General features: G+C 45.6%; 1 protein-coding gene across 1 annotated transcript in view; it reads right to left on the reverse strand.

Moving 5' to 3' along the window:
- Positions 1-1,881: 1,881 nt before the first annotated feature.
- Positions 1,882-14,835, reverse strand: part of LOC139059477 (male-specific histamine-binding salivary protein-like) — a 38,832-nt gene continuing 25,878 nt past the window's right edge. Inside the window, exons 6-8 of the mRNA XM_070537904.1 lie at positions 3,229-3,311; positions 2,195-2,278; positions 1,882-2,097 (exon numbers count right to left, since the gene is read on the reverse strand). Coding sequence (XP_070394005.1) covers positions 1,970-2,097; positions 2,195-2,278; positions 3,229-3,311 — 295 coding nt within the window. The 3' untranslated portion in view covers positions 1,882-1,969. The remainder of the gene's footprint in view (positions 2,098-2,194; positions 2,279-3,228; positions 3,312-14,835) is intronic.

Here is a 14,835-nt window from a genome sequence, read left to right on the forward strand (position 1 = left end):
AACATTCGCGTCTCTCGAAAAGGTGGTGGAAACTGTAATGTATTTATTATAAATATGCATATTACTGAGCCCGCCAAATACTCTTCGTGGGTTGCAATCACACGGAAAGGTGTACATGAGTCGCATATTTACCAAACAGATATAAACGAAGCGAAGAAGTGAGCAGCAGCTCTTAACACCTATCAACACCGCCTAAAAAGTTTTCTGAGAGAGAAATTTCAGAGCTCGGAAGTCGGTCTTCCGAGCTGCAGGTCTGCCATGTTCAGGTGAACAAGGCATGGCAGCAGGACGCCAATCGCGGGGGGGAGAGGTAAACCATGTACAAGTTTGTAGCGGTAGAGAGGTAACCCATGTACGAGAAACTGTAGTTCCAACCAAATTTGAACGTTAAAAGGTAGCGCCACTGCGTTTCGTTAAAAAATGTAACAGAATTACAGCGAGCGTTACCAGGGCAATGAAGTAAATGAAAGAAAATTAGAACATTACCACAAAACATAATTTATTACAATTATTTTATTAAATTCATTACCAACAAGTCTGATTATTTCGAATATAATTGCGTAAGAAGGCGAGAAGGGCACGTAGTCTCTGGCGTAGCGGCTTGGAACAATTTGGAGGAGGCGAAGTTGTCGAAAAAGGCAAGATCATCAGGTGTTGGAGGGCTACGCATTTCGGCTCCACAAATTTATTGTACACACGGCCTTTCAGGAAACAGCCCCCGCCCTCATAGCATGGTGTTTGCAAGATACGACAAGCCGGCAGGTGTCGGGTAAACTGACCTATTTTCTGGAGACGGCTAGATTTTTTTTTTAACGTAACATCTCATTTTTAGGCAGCCAGAAAGTGCTCTATGTGAGGTTTGGCAAATAGAGTGGCTTCACTTCTATATAGGGTTTTAAACACCTGTCACGCATGAAGGAACAAGACGGCATTGTTTTTACGAAGATTTTCCGCGTAACAAACAAGATTATTTGTTAAACACAGCATCGTTAAAACACCGTTACTCACTGATTAAGAGCCCTTGATTCGTCCGTACAAGCAACATGATAGCACTTTTTTTTATTTATACAATACTGCGTACTCATGGTCCAAGCAGGGTGGTCGATACAAATACAAAAGAAACAGCAATGAAAAAAGCCACAATAATAAAGGCTTAGAAAGCTTACTTCAAAGTCTGGTCACGTGCTTTGATAAGGCAGTTCCATTCACTAATGGTTTTTGGGAAATAACAAAGCTTAAACAGGTCTGTGCGAGCAAAATATGGGGTTACAGCGCTTTCATTGTGGTGTCGGGATGCAGCTAGCGCTAGTTTCTTTTCCAAAAGTTCGGAAAGAAATTCGAATCTAACTTTTTGTCTTCGTGCCTGTAATAGGGTAATGCCATTTGGTTGCCTTAAATCGGAAGGTGAGTCTAATGCTGAAAATTTAGTAAAAATAAATCTTATGGCCTCTCTCTGAATACGTTCAAGACAATCAATGTTGCGCTTAGTATGAGGCTGCCATATAATGCACACATATTCCAGTCTTGACCGTACAATAGCAGTATATCAAAGCAGCTGAACATTAGTCGGAGCAGTTTTAAGTTTATGCTTGAGGAAACAAAGCTCGCGGGAAGCGGCTGAACAAACATTATCAATATGAAGATTCCAAGACGGGTTTGAAGTGAGTGTTACAACGAGATATTACAGCAACTTACTTCTCGTAACGGTAAATAGCCTAATGTGTAGTATATGACAACGGATTTTTTTGTCGAGTTACTGGAAGGCAGACACATTTGCTCGTGTTAAGGGTCATTCCCCATTTTACGCACCATTGATGCATATTGTCCAGACTAGTGTTGAGATCGTGCTTTATAATTGCGTTAGCATTGCATTGACGCATGTACAACACAATCGAAATTTTATTCCACAACGAGGATATCAGATAATCGCGTTTCACGCAGAACGCACTTCAATGTGACGGTGAACTTTTTATTTCCCGTTGCACAAATATGGGTCATAGACAGCGTACCTTGACGGCCCACAAAGCAGATGAAATACAAAAAAGCACAGCGATTCAATCTTATTCTCTTCACCAGCTTTCACCCACAGTTCACAGCCTGAAAAAAAAAAGGTAAGTCAGGGAAAAGTAATAAGTATTTATCTACTATTCCAAAGCAGATTTAAACGAACTAGGGGCTTTTATTTATGTCTTACCGTTTTTCCGGTGTGGTACTCTCAGGATTTCACAGTTGTTGTACTCGGTGAAAGCAACTGGGAACTCTACAATGCGTTTCCTGTCTGAAGAGAGACAATAAAAATACTCATACTTTTTTTTTCAGATACCACGTGGTCAATGTATGTCATGTATTTAAAGAGTGGTGTGTGCTGTGGAAGTCTCACACGGCTACAGTACCATAAGAATAACCGTAGGATCTCATACATGAATATTTCCGTACTTTCTGGCATTTCTGATGAATCAGCACCCTACAAGATTTCCTGGTTGCAGCAGAAGGATTCTGCGCGCTTTATTTTGATGTGGCACGGTGCATTCGCACATTACCAATCAATATTTACAATCAATATTCCTTCACAAGAACAATATCGCGAGAAAGGCCACGCAAAAAGCCCAAGGATCCTGGTTTCCTGAAGCATGCACGCGACAAAACTACAGTGGCCGTGGCCTAATAGGCGCAATTATGCATACCGAGACGGAACAAAACATTGAAATAGTCAAGAACTGCTAGAAAATACAGTAGGCACGTTAGAGAAAAGTTCAAAATTCGAAATTACAGATGTTTTCATTAGCCCTTTGCAGTAAGATTATTATATAAAGCCTACTTCCGCAGAAAAAAAAATTATTGATCACTACCAGCCGAATGTGGCTTGCCATCCGTTTTGTGTAGCTGGTAAGAAAACAAAAGCGTTTTTGTGAAGCTAATTAATTGCACAAGTGCGAAGACATTACAGAATATTAGTCGGTTCTTTGTGTACCACGATGCACAAGTACTCGGCATACCCGATTCAAATCGCTTACGAGAAACATATAAGTTCCAGCTGGCTGAAATATTCGCACACAAGGTCATTTCCTTTTTTTTATGTTTGTTTGTTTGTTTCTTTGTTTGTTTGTTTGTTACACAGAGATGTTCAACAGCTTATTGAGGTCACATTTTTGTTACTCGCTGTGCTCATGATCTAACACTAGAACAGGCCTTAACTGCTCAAGTACTGAAGTATACTCGCCAACTTACCAAGCGTCAGAGATGACTGGATCACATTGGGAAGCGGATAGCCTTCGGAAGCTCGAACCCAGGCATAGGCCGTCTGATTGCTCCTGGTAACAAATGGGGCGACTATCAATAAAGGTCTATGAAGCGGAAGGAGAACTAAACAGAGCTAAATTGCGCTTCTGGAGACTAAAGTGCACTTTTGTAGATGTTATTTTTCGTATTCTTTGGTGCTGAAAGACAGCCGTGTTGTAAGTAAATCCGCAATAGGCTGTTTTTTTTTAATCAACCGCTTGGCTTCTATACCTTTTCAGTGAGGACAGTTTTCACAAAATGAAACGAAACTTATTCACTAAACCTACGGTAACGAAATAGCATTACGTATGTATCTGCCGAGGACTTTCTTCTGAATCTACTGAGTGTCACCATTATTGCAATATAAACTCTATGGACACTCGAGGAACATTCACACTGTCGGCGCGGGTACCACCATTGCCGCGCTGCCCTGGTTAGAACGGCGCATGTGCTGCTCACGCGTTGATGGTTGCGGTCTCCAAGGACACGGAATGTGTTTGCGCGCAAAAACGAACAAGCGGAGTGGACGCGCCGTCAACGCTGCGGTGAATCGCCTCGATGGCGGAGCAAGGGCAGAGATACGCGCATGCGCGCACGCTATGCGTAGCTGTTGGGTGTATGGCTGAGGTATGAGCAGTAAGCTCCAAGCTGTCTAACATTTCACTGTGCGCTGACTAACGCCAATGCTTTCCTGCCGGTTTCATCTCGTGCAACACAAGGTGGGACGACCGTGCAACCGCTAGAGGGGCTCGTGGTGACAGCGTTGTGTCGGCGAAATAAGCCCGAGCACGCACACCGACCTGGATAGCCTCAAAACTTGATTTAACGTTTGGCCAAGGGCCTTAAATAACGTCCTTCGACAGAGCTGCGCTGCATGCCGAGCCACGTAAGGACATTGTTAAACTTTTAATGCTCTTCCAGGTACCGAGGGCAGTCACATAGCCACATAACCTACAGTCTCTTTCACATTGCAGAGTTCTCCCTGGATACAATGACTGGAGAAATGCAATGGCTGCATGGCCCAACCACTATGCACCAGCTGCAGAATATGAGATGCTCTGATTCCATTGTTTAGGTGAATCCACTGTTTTAAGAGACACTACAAATAAAGTCTATTATCGACATTTTTTTTACACATCTGTGCTGTGGCTCAATTACCTGGAGGTAAATATCAATTGACGTGTATGTCTTATTTCTCCCGTATTCACAGCCATTTTTCATCAATACAGAAGAATAACAATGGTTCTTAGAAACCAACGCGGAAAAGCTCACGAATTTTGTCTACTACTTGAACTGACACTCTCATAGCTCGACTCTACTGTAAAGCATTACGTAGATGTGAGCAAGTGTGGTAATGTGCCCACCAAATAAGCTTAATAATGCGCGTATCATTTTAGGGCATTTATGTAAACATATATAGGATGCATTAAGAGATGTGTTCGAAGTTTATTGACAATGCGGATGACGAGTCACTTCAGGAAAGTGACTCCAAGTAATAACTAGACAAGCAATCATAAAACTTCGGTCAAATACATTTTGATCTGATACAGCAGGATGCTATATCCTAACGCTAGCGAATTTTATCGTGCAACTACTGCGGAGGATTGCACTTTTGACATGCTTAGGATACCACCATGAAATGCGCACCTGTTTTTCCTCTTCTTTTTTTTTGTAGCATAGGGTGCTGTTGGCCCAGCTGGGGTATATTTAGAAGTTAAGAAAGGGCGCAAATTAAAGGGCACAAAAAAGACTCACCATACTGCAGCATTTCTCTGCGCAATTTATTCGAACACATTTATCACCATTGAAAAATTGGTGGACGAACTCAAACCTAGGCTTGCTGATTCTATAAGTGCGGCCGGTGGACTTGAAATTTACTCAATGGTTTAAGTAGCAACCCTTACGTGGCACAGACAGGGACACTGGCGTCTAAACACGAAACGCGCACAAAACCTGCGCTTGACCCACGTCCGTGGTGCCACAAAGGAACCTTCAGTGCACTTTCGACAGCTTTTAGGTGAAGACACACCTCAGCCTTGTCCCTCTGGCAAGTGTTCGCGTGTCTTGTATGCTTTCACTTGTGGTTTCATTCCCATTACTATGCTATCACATATTTTTTAGGTGCACCTTCGTACACGCGCGTTATTTTACTATCTGTCAATTGTATGTGTGTGTATGAGCCTCAAACAATCTCATCAAACAGCTGAGCGAGTTCCTGCGTATGCCACCTAATCATTTCAGCTTACGCCATACCATAAAAAAATTATTGGGTTTTCAAGCCAAAACCACGATCTCATCTTGAGGCACGCCGTAGTGGGGGACTCCAAAAATATGGACCACCTTGGGTTCTTTAACGTGCACCTAAACTTAAGTACACGGGTGTTTTTGCCCCCATCGATACGTGGTCGCCGTGGCCGGGATTCACTCACGCGACCTCGTGCTTAGCAGCCCAACACCACAGCCACTAAGCAACCGCGGCGGGTGAGTCATGTTATACCAACTAGCCTTCGTTGAAGCACTTCCGAACGGAAACAGATACACAGGAGCACGAAGCCGACAAGGACAACGATGCAGATCAAATTCTTGGAGGACGCTTAATCTTCGCCTTTAGGAGTGGAACGCGAAAGCATTCAAAGATCCCTGACCGCTTCGAGAGCCTCCCGGCCACTGCAGCTTATTTAACCGCAATGTTTACCGGGAAACGCTGGCGGCGAGCGCTATGAACGAAGGCGAGCTTTCTGGTAGAAACGCCGTCCCTTGTGTGGGCCGCGAATGCGTGGAGGCTAGCGCCATCTGGATGGTGTTGCAACAAACCGGGGGCCCCGCTCTATGAATGTTACAAATGCTGGAAAAGGGGTTTGTGCTTGAGTTTCCGCGTAACAGAATTGTTTCCTTCTATATTCAAATTACAATTCGAAGCTATCATGCCTGTAGGTGGTGTGTAAGGCGTTCTTTACAATTTTTCTCACGCAGTTCCCTTTGAGAAATGCAGTTCATTAACGTCTCTGCGCTACGTGGAGGGCTTGCGTGGTTCGGAATGATTTGTACGCTCACAAGGTGGTCGACGCTGCACGCGGGACGCCGACGCCGGATTTTCTGCCAGACGGGGCTCTTAACGTGATGGCGTTAGTAACATAATGACTATGCGCCATTAAAACTTTGCATGGTAGAAGAATGGGCTGGCTGAACGGACAGTTCTTCAGAGAAATGAACCTGGAAAGGTAAAACTACAAATGAGTTTTATGTAACGGAGAATAACGAACAGTTAAACTGACAGTTTAGTTGTTTTTTAATGAAAAGTTACATTCATTGTACAATATACAATGTAGGGAATTTAGAAAAAATTATATAGGACAATGCTGCAACAGCGTGGTTCTCTGTTGCCGCCGTTGCGATTTTGATCCGTAGGAGGAGGTTTCAAAAAGAGTTGGTTTGATTTCTGCGCCAGCTTCTTCACTGACTACGTGTGAGTCTATGATGGGAGAGTGAGTGCTCATCGCTCGTTCCTCTGGAGGGCAAGGTTCTCCCGCGGCACAGCAAACTTGCCCCTGTTGCGGGGATCGACACACAGTGAGTGCGGAAGCCGCCCTCAGGCAGTGGGCTCTCCAATCAAGCTCACCATAAACACCTCGCAGCCATAGGAGATGCGACTCGCGGATTGCGATCTCGAGGGGGCAAACAGCTCTTTTATAATAGGGCCAGCTAGCCGCCCGTGCCAGAGGAGCTCTGGACCAAGGGCCCCGCTTTTAGGCAGCCTTTTGCTTTCTGTTATTACCCCTCGTCTTCAATAAGGCTTTCTACACACACATACACACACCATTCTCGTCCACTTCGTGCTTCCATATCACTATTTTTAGTGTGCCGGACGCACTCGTAGAATAAGAATCGTGACTTCATCCGCTTCTTCATACAGCAAGCACGCGCAAGAATCTATCTGTGAGCGATCCTCTCCACCTCACTTGCCCTGGAGGGGGGGGGGGAGGCGAAGAGTTAGTTGCCTGGCTCATGCAATTATCCCAAAGGCTTTACACATGTCGCAAATCTGTATTTCGACTTTGTCTTCATGGTAGAAATTAAAATTCAGTACGCCTTACAAATTATCATAGCGGCAACCTTTTTCAACTCATTGAGCGTGAATACTCTGGACGGTGGTCGTCTGGTCACGCTTATTATCACCTATTTCCAATCGAAATGTCTTTGGGTTAATCGTTATAAAAATTAACCATTTTTACTGACGAGACAAGTACAATGAACCGCTGGCAGTAATGGAGCGGTAGAAGTAGTTGGCATGATAATTGCACGTCTACATACTGCAACACACACACTTGCGCGAAATATGCAAATCGCATATACGCTACACGCAACCTTTAATTAGGAAACAATTCGCATGTGCCCATTTGGGACGCTACGTTCTGAAGTTTTTACACGACGCAGGATTCTCATGTACGCATTAGAGTAACGCAACTATCGTTTCTCAAGTTTTTCATTTATGTTTATCACCTCATGCTTGGCGTAGCATTTGGTTATGGCGCAACAGTTCCTCCTTCGCTATTAAGCCTTATTTAACTAACCAAGTTCACTTTCTTTAACAACCTTAGATCTTTGAACCGGTGGTAAAAGAAACCAAAGCACTTTGCTCAAGTATCGTATTTTCCCAATTTACATCAAAAGTCGGGTGTATTCTGTGAAATGGCACCGCAGAAGCTTAACTGTTAAATTCCTTGAACATCATGCATAACAAACATTGAGTTCCTAAATGAAGTCCTATTTAAAAGCAGATGGGTTTTTCAAAAGCTTCCGCAGTGGGGAAAGTTTGATGAGAAGAAAATATATTCACCAGCGCAGAGCAAAAAGAAAAGGCACTTACATGGATTCCCCAGTAACGAAGCTTCGGATTTGAAGAAAAATTCGTTGTGTTCAAGTAACCGAACCTCTCACCGTCATTTTCCTGTGGCAGTCGCTTTACCAAATGAGGTAACCAGTGTGCTAGCAGACAACAGGGCTAGAACGAATTAAATCTCAATTCACAGTTCAGGCATGCTGAATAAATGAATGCTCTGCGGAAACGGGTAAAACGCTGGAAGCTCACGAAAACGCAACATATCGTCACCAAGTAAGTAGGCCTAAGTTGAAATTCACTAGAAGAAACCTTTATTCAACTGTGAACCTTACTTGACGAGGAGCCGCAAGGACGTCCTGCTAGATGAGAAGTCCTTCTAGATGAGAGCGGATGTAAAAGCAATTACGCGGGCTAGCGGCGCTCAGTGCATTATACATCTTCCGAAATGTATATTGATTATTATTTTTACATAAGATTTGTTTAAGGAAGAGATCAGACCCTATGTTTCTGTGTCGCGTTTCACATATGGCATGCAGGGAATTTGAGGCAACTGTATAGCTATGAAAGGGTAATTTTGCGTCTCTCTTAAGCATGATAGCTTCTGCCCTCAGAGCTGTGGAGACCAGCATAAAGCGCCCAGAAAAGAATACAACTAAAGATAGCACTGCAGAACGTAGCAAAGCTGACTATGTCCGAGATGGTTGTCCTTAGTCTGGCGTATTATCTGAAGATGTTATTTGCATACCTTCAACCTTAATACAGTATAAAAGATGTGCGTGAGTAGCTCTGCGAATAGCTTGGCAAAATGAACCAAACCCATTCAGACTCACCTAAATTATTTTATCTTTTTTTTGCTTAAAGCTTAATTGGCTCCGACTCACCTCTATTCCATTCAGTCGGGCTTACTCTGTATCAGCCCCATAAGAGTTCTACTAAACGTTGTTCCCTTATACTCAGATTCACCAAAATTCTATATAGCGGGGCTCACTTGAGCTCAGATTGATCATAATTCGACTCGGCCATACTCACTCAGATTGAGACTTACCGAGATTCCACTCGACCGTGTACACTCCTACTCTGATTCGCCAAACTTCGACTCAACCCGGCCTCCCTTAACTTGGACTCAGACGCACTAAAATGCTACTTATCTGGACTCACGAGCACATATAATCGCCCAACTTCTATTCCGCTGGTTGCCTCGGACTCAGACAAACCATAATTTCATTCGGGGGTACTCAATGCGACACCGACTCAGCATAATTCTATTCAAGCGGGCTTACTCGTGCTCCGATTCAGCGGAATTCTTCAAACGCGGAGCCACTGGAACTTGAACTGACGGTAAACTCAATGAGAGTGAGAAAGTTGACTCATGAGCAAATTTACCCTTTTGTGACGTGTACAAGATAACTTTTATCGCAATATACTCGCAGCAGACGCTTAAAGCTGGCTGGTCACTATCTAAAAGGCTACGACTTTAAGTGAAGCAACTGAAGCCAAGCAAGGTACGAGGGGGTATGGCTTCATTTTTTTTAAATGTTATTGTGGGAAAATGCAAATGCATTCTTTTCTCCAACATCATAACAAGATAGCAGAATGAATAATCCAAGAGAAACGTCTGGTGACATCAAATATTTGCATAAATGAGCAGTAATTAAATGCTCGTGTATTAAAGAACTGTACGATGACGGAGCGCGCCACTCCGCGCAACTTCCAAATAGTTTTGATCACGTGGGAATCATCAACGCGCACTGAAATCTAAAAGAACGCGTTCGTTACTGCGTCCTCATCGAAATGGCAGCTGCTGTGGCTCCAAATCGAATCGGCGATCTCGTGCTTATATTAGCGCAATTCCACATTCTACGCCACCACGCCGGTTAAATTTACACGTCACAGACAACGAATAGCTGCTATGTCGCAGGCTACAGCAATTACATTGGCGTCGGATGCTGGAGGAGGAAGACGAAGTGATTCTCGTAGGGACCACTATTCCTTAGCGCTGCAGTATTTTCGGCTTTTTCCCGTGTTTTACTGGGTGACGCCGTTCCCATTGCCACGGCAATGGAAGTGGAGTCGGCAGAATGCCGCCGCGACGTGACTGCTTCGGCAGGTACCGGCCCGAGGAAGAGAATGTGCCCACCGAGTCAAGCTGATAGCGAGGACACTGCGCTGTACTCCTGCTCAAGTGATGACGCCTCAGATGACGAAGGCTTCGAAAGAGTGGTACATCGCAAGGCCAAGAGAAGAAACATCAGCGGACGGTCTTCGTCAAGTAAGTCTACCGTCATGCCACAGCAAAGGCCGTCTGCGCACACTATTCTTTTTGTGCCGGACACACCCGCCGACAACCTCAACCGCCTTAATAGACAAGCGATTTCCGTTTCTCTGGAGGCTCTTGTCCCAGGAGAAATCAAGGATATCAGAATTAATACTCGAAAGAACGTCCTGGCTATTGATGTCCACAACCAAAGCGCAATCAATGCTTTGATGGCAGTAAAGCTCCTGGGCAACATCAACGTCCACTACCTCATTCCACAGGACAACGAAACCACGGCTGGTGTCGTTTATGATATTGACACATCGATTAGCGACAGCGACCTGCCAATTTTAATCAAACCTGCCACTGATGGTGTTGCCTTACTACAAGCTCGGCGCCTCGGCAAGTCGACCTGTGTAAGGCTCGTGTTTAAGGGTGACTGTCTACCGTCACATGTAAAGGTCGGACACTTTCGGCATGTGGTACGACCTTTCGTACCCAAACCACTTATGTGCAGAAGGTGTCAAAGAATTGGACATGTGAGCGCTGTCTGCCGAAATACAGCGACATGCCCACGATGTTCCAAACAACACGACACGGACACCTGCCGTGACAGAGCTCAAGTGCCCTAATTGTCAAGGCCCACACGTCGCATCCTCACAAGACTGTCCACGCCTAAAGAAAGAGCAGAAAATCTTGCGGAAAATGGCCAGAGACGGATCAACACACAGAGATGCTTCTGCAGCGATAAGGCGACACCACTCTCGGAAACGAAAGTCTACGACATCCTCTTTCGGTTCAAGGGAAAAGTCGTCTGGCAGCGCCACCTCCTGTTCCATCTGTCTCCAGTAACAGCACGAATGTCAACGATAAAAGAGGCCCTGCTATTCCTGCTTCATCAAGTGAGGTGTGGCCAGCACTGCCGAAGACATGCCACGCGCCAGAGCCACAGCACATGACTCGCCACTTAACGTCAAATGTCACTTCAGTTGACCAAGTGCGAGACAAGGATTCACAAGTGATTGCTATGCTCAAATCCCTCCCGAATGTCATGCGTCTACTACTGACAAACATGGACACTCCGGCTGCTCGTAGCGCACTGCAAGTGCTGGACGCGCTGACTCCAGTACTTGAAAGCATCGCATAGCACCATGGCCCGCCCCTCGCTGCCCTTCCACGAGGAAGTCAAGAAAGCATCTTTACTGCAGTGGAATGCCCGTGGTCTCAAATCGAGAATTTCAAATTTCAGACACTACGTTTTCGAAAACCGATTTCCCATACTTGTGATTTGCGAACCGAACGTGCAGAATGTTATACGTATTTCTGGCTATGAGGCATTCATGTCCTCTACCTGTGGTGATGTAAGCCAGGTAATTGTATATATTAGATGTGATCTGACATACGTGTTGCACCCAGTCCCGCCGCACGACGACAACCAGTACGTTTGTTTAATTGTGAAAACGAACAAGTTTACGTTCACACTCGTTGCTGTTTACCTTGCTCCTTCACGCGGATTCGACTCTAAACGACTGCACGACTTGCTATCAGCGACACCCCACCCTACGATTCTCACCGGAGATTTTATTCAATTCAATTCAATTCAATTTATTCGGACATACAGATAGTACAGAATGTCCACGAGGCGCGACAAAAGGTGGCAACAATGCCTCCTGACAGGGTCTTCACCTCGGGATCACATTATGACAGCAGGTCGGCACGACAAAATACTGCATTCTGCAGATCTCACTACATTGCAAAGTCAAAGAAATCAGTGGAAGCTCAGAAATACAAAACTGTGTCACATATGACAAATTATCCTATGATTTAATATTATACATTGAATTCATCATTCTAATTCACGGAAACAATGATGTAGAGAATCATTCAAATAGCACTTGATCAAAATAAAAGAAAGGTACAATTCTAAGCAAAAGAGGCCGGAGAATAAAGCATCATTTTCATTTTTTTTTTTTAAATTGAGAAAGGGTTTGGCAATCATTTATGCAGTTCGCTTCCGCTTTGGGGGAGCGAACTGCACCATCCGCTTTGGGGGAGCTTGAAGATGGACTCCAGGGGAAGGAGACTAGCATCCTTTGCCACACAGCACGACCTTCACTGCCTCAATGATGGTAGCCCAACATATATACGCGGGCTTACATACAGCAGCTGCCTAGACTTGGCCTTGGTTTCTCGGCGTCTTGAAAGAAACGTGCAATGGTTTCCAGACATCGAATCCCGTGGAAGCGACCACATTCCGACGTACCTGAAGATCAAGGGACTATTTAAATGCCCCTCCACGACACTCCGGAGAATTGACTGGTCGGCGTTTCGGTCGCACATGGAGGAAGTATGTCAGCAAGGGAACCATTCAAGTCTGGGAAACGAAATTCAAAAAGCCATGCAAGATACTACGCGTGCTTTTCAGCCTTTCCCGAAATACGAAGAATTTGAAGCCAAACTGCAGCGACTACGAGCAGTTCGCCGGCGGGCTGAAAGAAGATACAGGAGAACCAAATCCATCCATGATCTCAGAGAGGCAAGGCGGATGCAAAAGACGATTCAAGGCCGCATTGATGCACTTCAATCTCAAAGATGGAAACGTTTCTGCGAGTCGTTGGATCCACGTCAGTGATTATCTCAGATATGGAGAACTGTGCGTGGACTTCGTGTATCACCGCAACAGCGTGTTCCTTTTAAGTCCCTCGCTTTGCAACAAGGTCGCAGCGAAATAGACGTTGCCGAAGAATTTTGCTCAAGACTTGCCAGCTCGCAGCCTCAACGCGCCCTTACACCATGTGCCACTCCTGTGCCACGGGACTCCGGCATGGATGTAATGTTTTCGCTGGAGGAGCTCGAAGCGGCACTAGCGACTTGCAGGCGCCCTTCGTCCCCTAGGCCGGACGGCGTTACCTATGCGGCGCTCGCCGCCAATCTTGGGCAGAAAGCACGACTCATGCTGCTAAACCTTTACAACGAGTCTTGGCGCAACGGTTTGGTTCCACGTGAATGGAAATGCAGCCGCTTGGTTCCACTTCTCAAACCTGGTAAATCACCGTTAAACTTGTCATCGTACCGCCCCATCGCTCTGGCCAGCTGCATAGGGAAAATAATGGAACGAATGATTTTGACGCGCCTGGAATGGTACCTGGAAAGTTACAACGTGTACCCAGATGCTATGGCTGGCTTCCGGCGTGGGCGCTCATCCATAGATAATGTCATCGATTTGGTCGCGTATGTTCAACATCAAAAACGGATGAAACGACTCACTGCGGCATTATTCCTTGACATAAAAGGCGCCTATGACAATGTAGCACATTATGCAATTATAGAGGCTCTGATTAAAGCAGGAATCGGTGGCCGCACTTTTCAGTGGCTGTGCAGTTATTTGACCGACAGGCATTTCTTCGTGATGACCGAGGAAGGCGCCACGACTCAACACCAAACGTTCTGTGGAGTACCGCAAGGCGGAGTGTTGAGCCCGACGCTATTCAACCTAGTGCTCGTTGGCCTAGTCAGATACTTGCCCAACACAGTTCAAGTATCAATCTATGCCGACGACATCTGCATTTGGGCGTCTGCTGCAACACGACTGCAGGTACGAGCACGGCTACAAAAGGCAGCTACCTTAACACTGTACTTGCGAAAACAGAACTTAGAGCTGTCTTCAGAGAAATGCTGCCTTGTTACTTTCACTCGGAAGGCAATGAAGCGTTATTCTGTAAGTGTCAACGGACAAGCAGTTGCAAATGCACGTAAACTACACTTTTTAGGGGTAATTATCGACCGCGACCTATCATGGAGCCCGCACGTTTCGTACCTAAAGAAGAGGTTGCTGACAATAATACATCTCCTCAAGTTTCTCGGCGGAATGTCATGGGGCACATCGGTGCGATCAATGCTGCAGCTTTATAACGCCTTGTTCCTCGGCTTCGCAAGTTACAGCCTCCCTGTGCTTGGAAACACCTGCAAAACAAACCTGCGTGTACTCCAGGGACTACAAGCTCAAGCCCTAAGGACGTGTCTCGGCCTTCCGAGGTGTGCGTCTACAGCGGCAACGATTGTCATAGCTCGAGATCACCCAATAACAACGTACTTGGTAACCGACGCTCTCAGAGCGCATATTCGCCACGTTGCCCGACTACCTTCTCACCACCTTGCTCTACCCGCAGAAAGGCCACACGCAGCTATCAGTCGTATGATTGTTGCCAATCGCACCTCATTGCCAATGAACTACATGCCTGCAGCAAGACCATCCACACCTTTATGGTGCCTGCACAGACCTGAAGTACGCCTCACCATCCCAGGAATCACTAAAAAGGCTAACATGCCGTCGTTTGCCCTGAAGCAGGCCACATTACAACTTATACATGAGGTGCACAGCGGCCGCGTACACGTTTACATCGATGGCTCAGTCACATCTGCAAGTTCAGCTGCTGCTGTGGTGATACCAACAAGGTCCATC

This window comes from Dermacentor albipictus, chromosome 1 (assembly GCF_038994185.2).
Source record: "Dermacentor albipictus isolate Rhodes 1998 colony chromosome 1, USDA_Dalb.pri_finalv2, whole genome shotgun sequence".
Lineage (NCBI taxonomy): Eukaryota > Metazoa > Arthropoda > Arachnida > Ixodida > Ixodidae > Dermacentor > Dermacentor albipictus.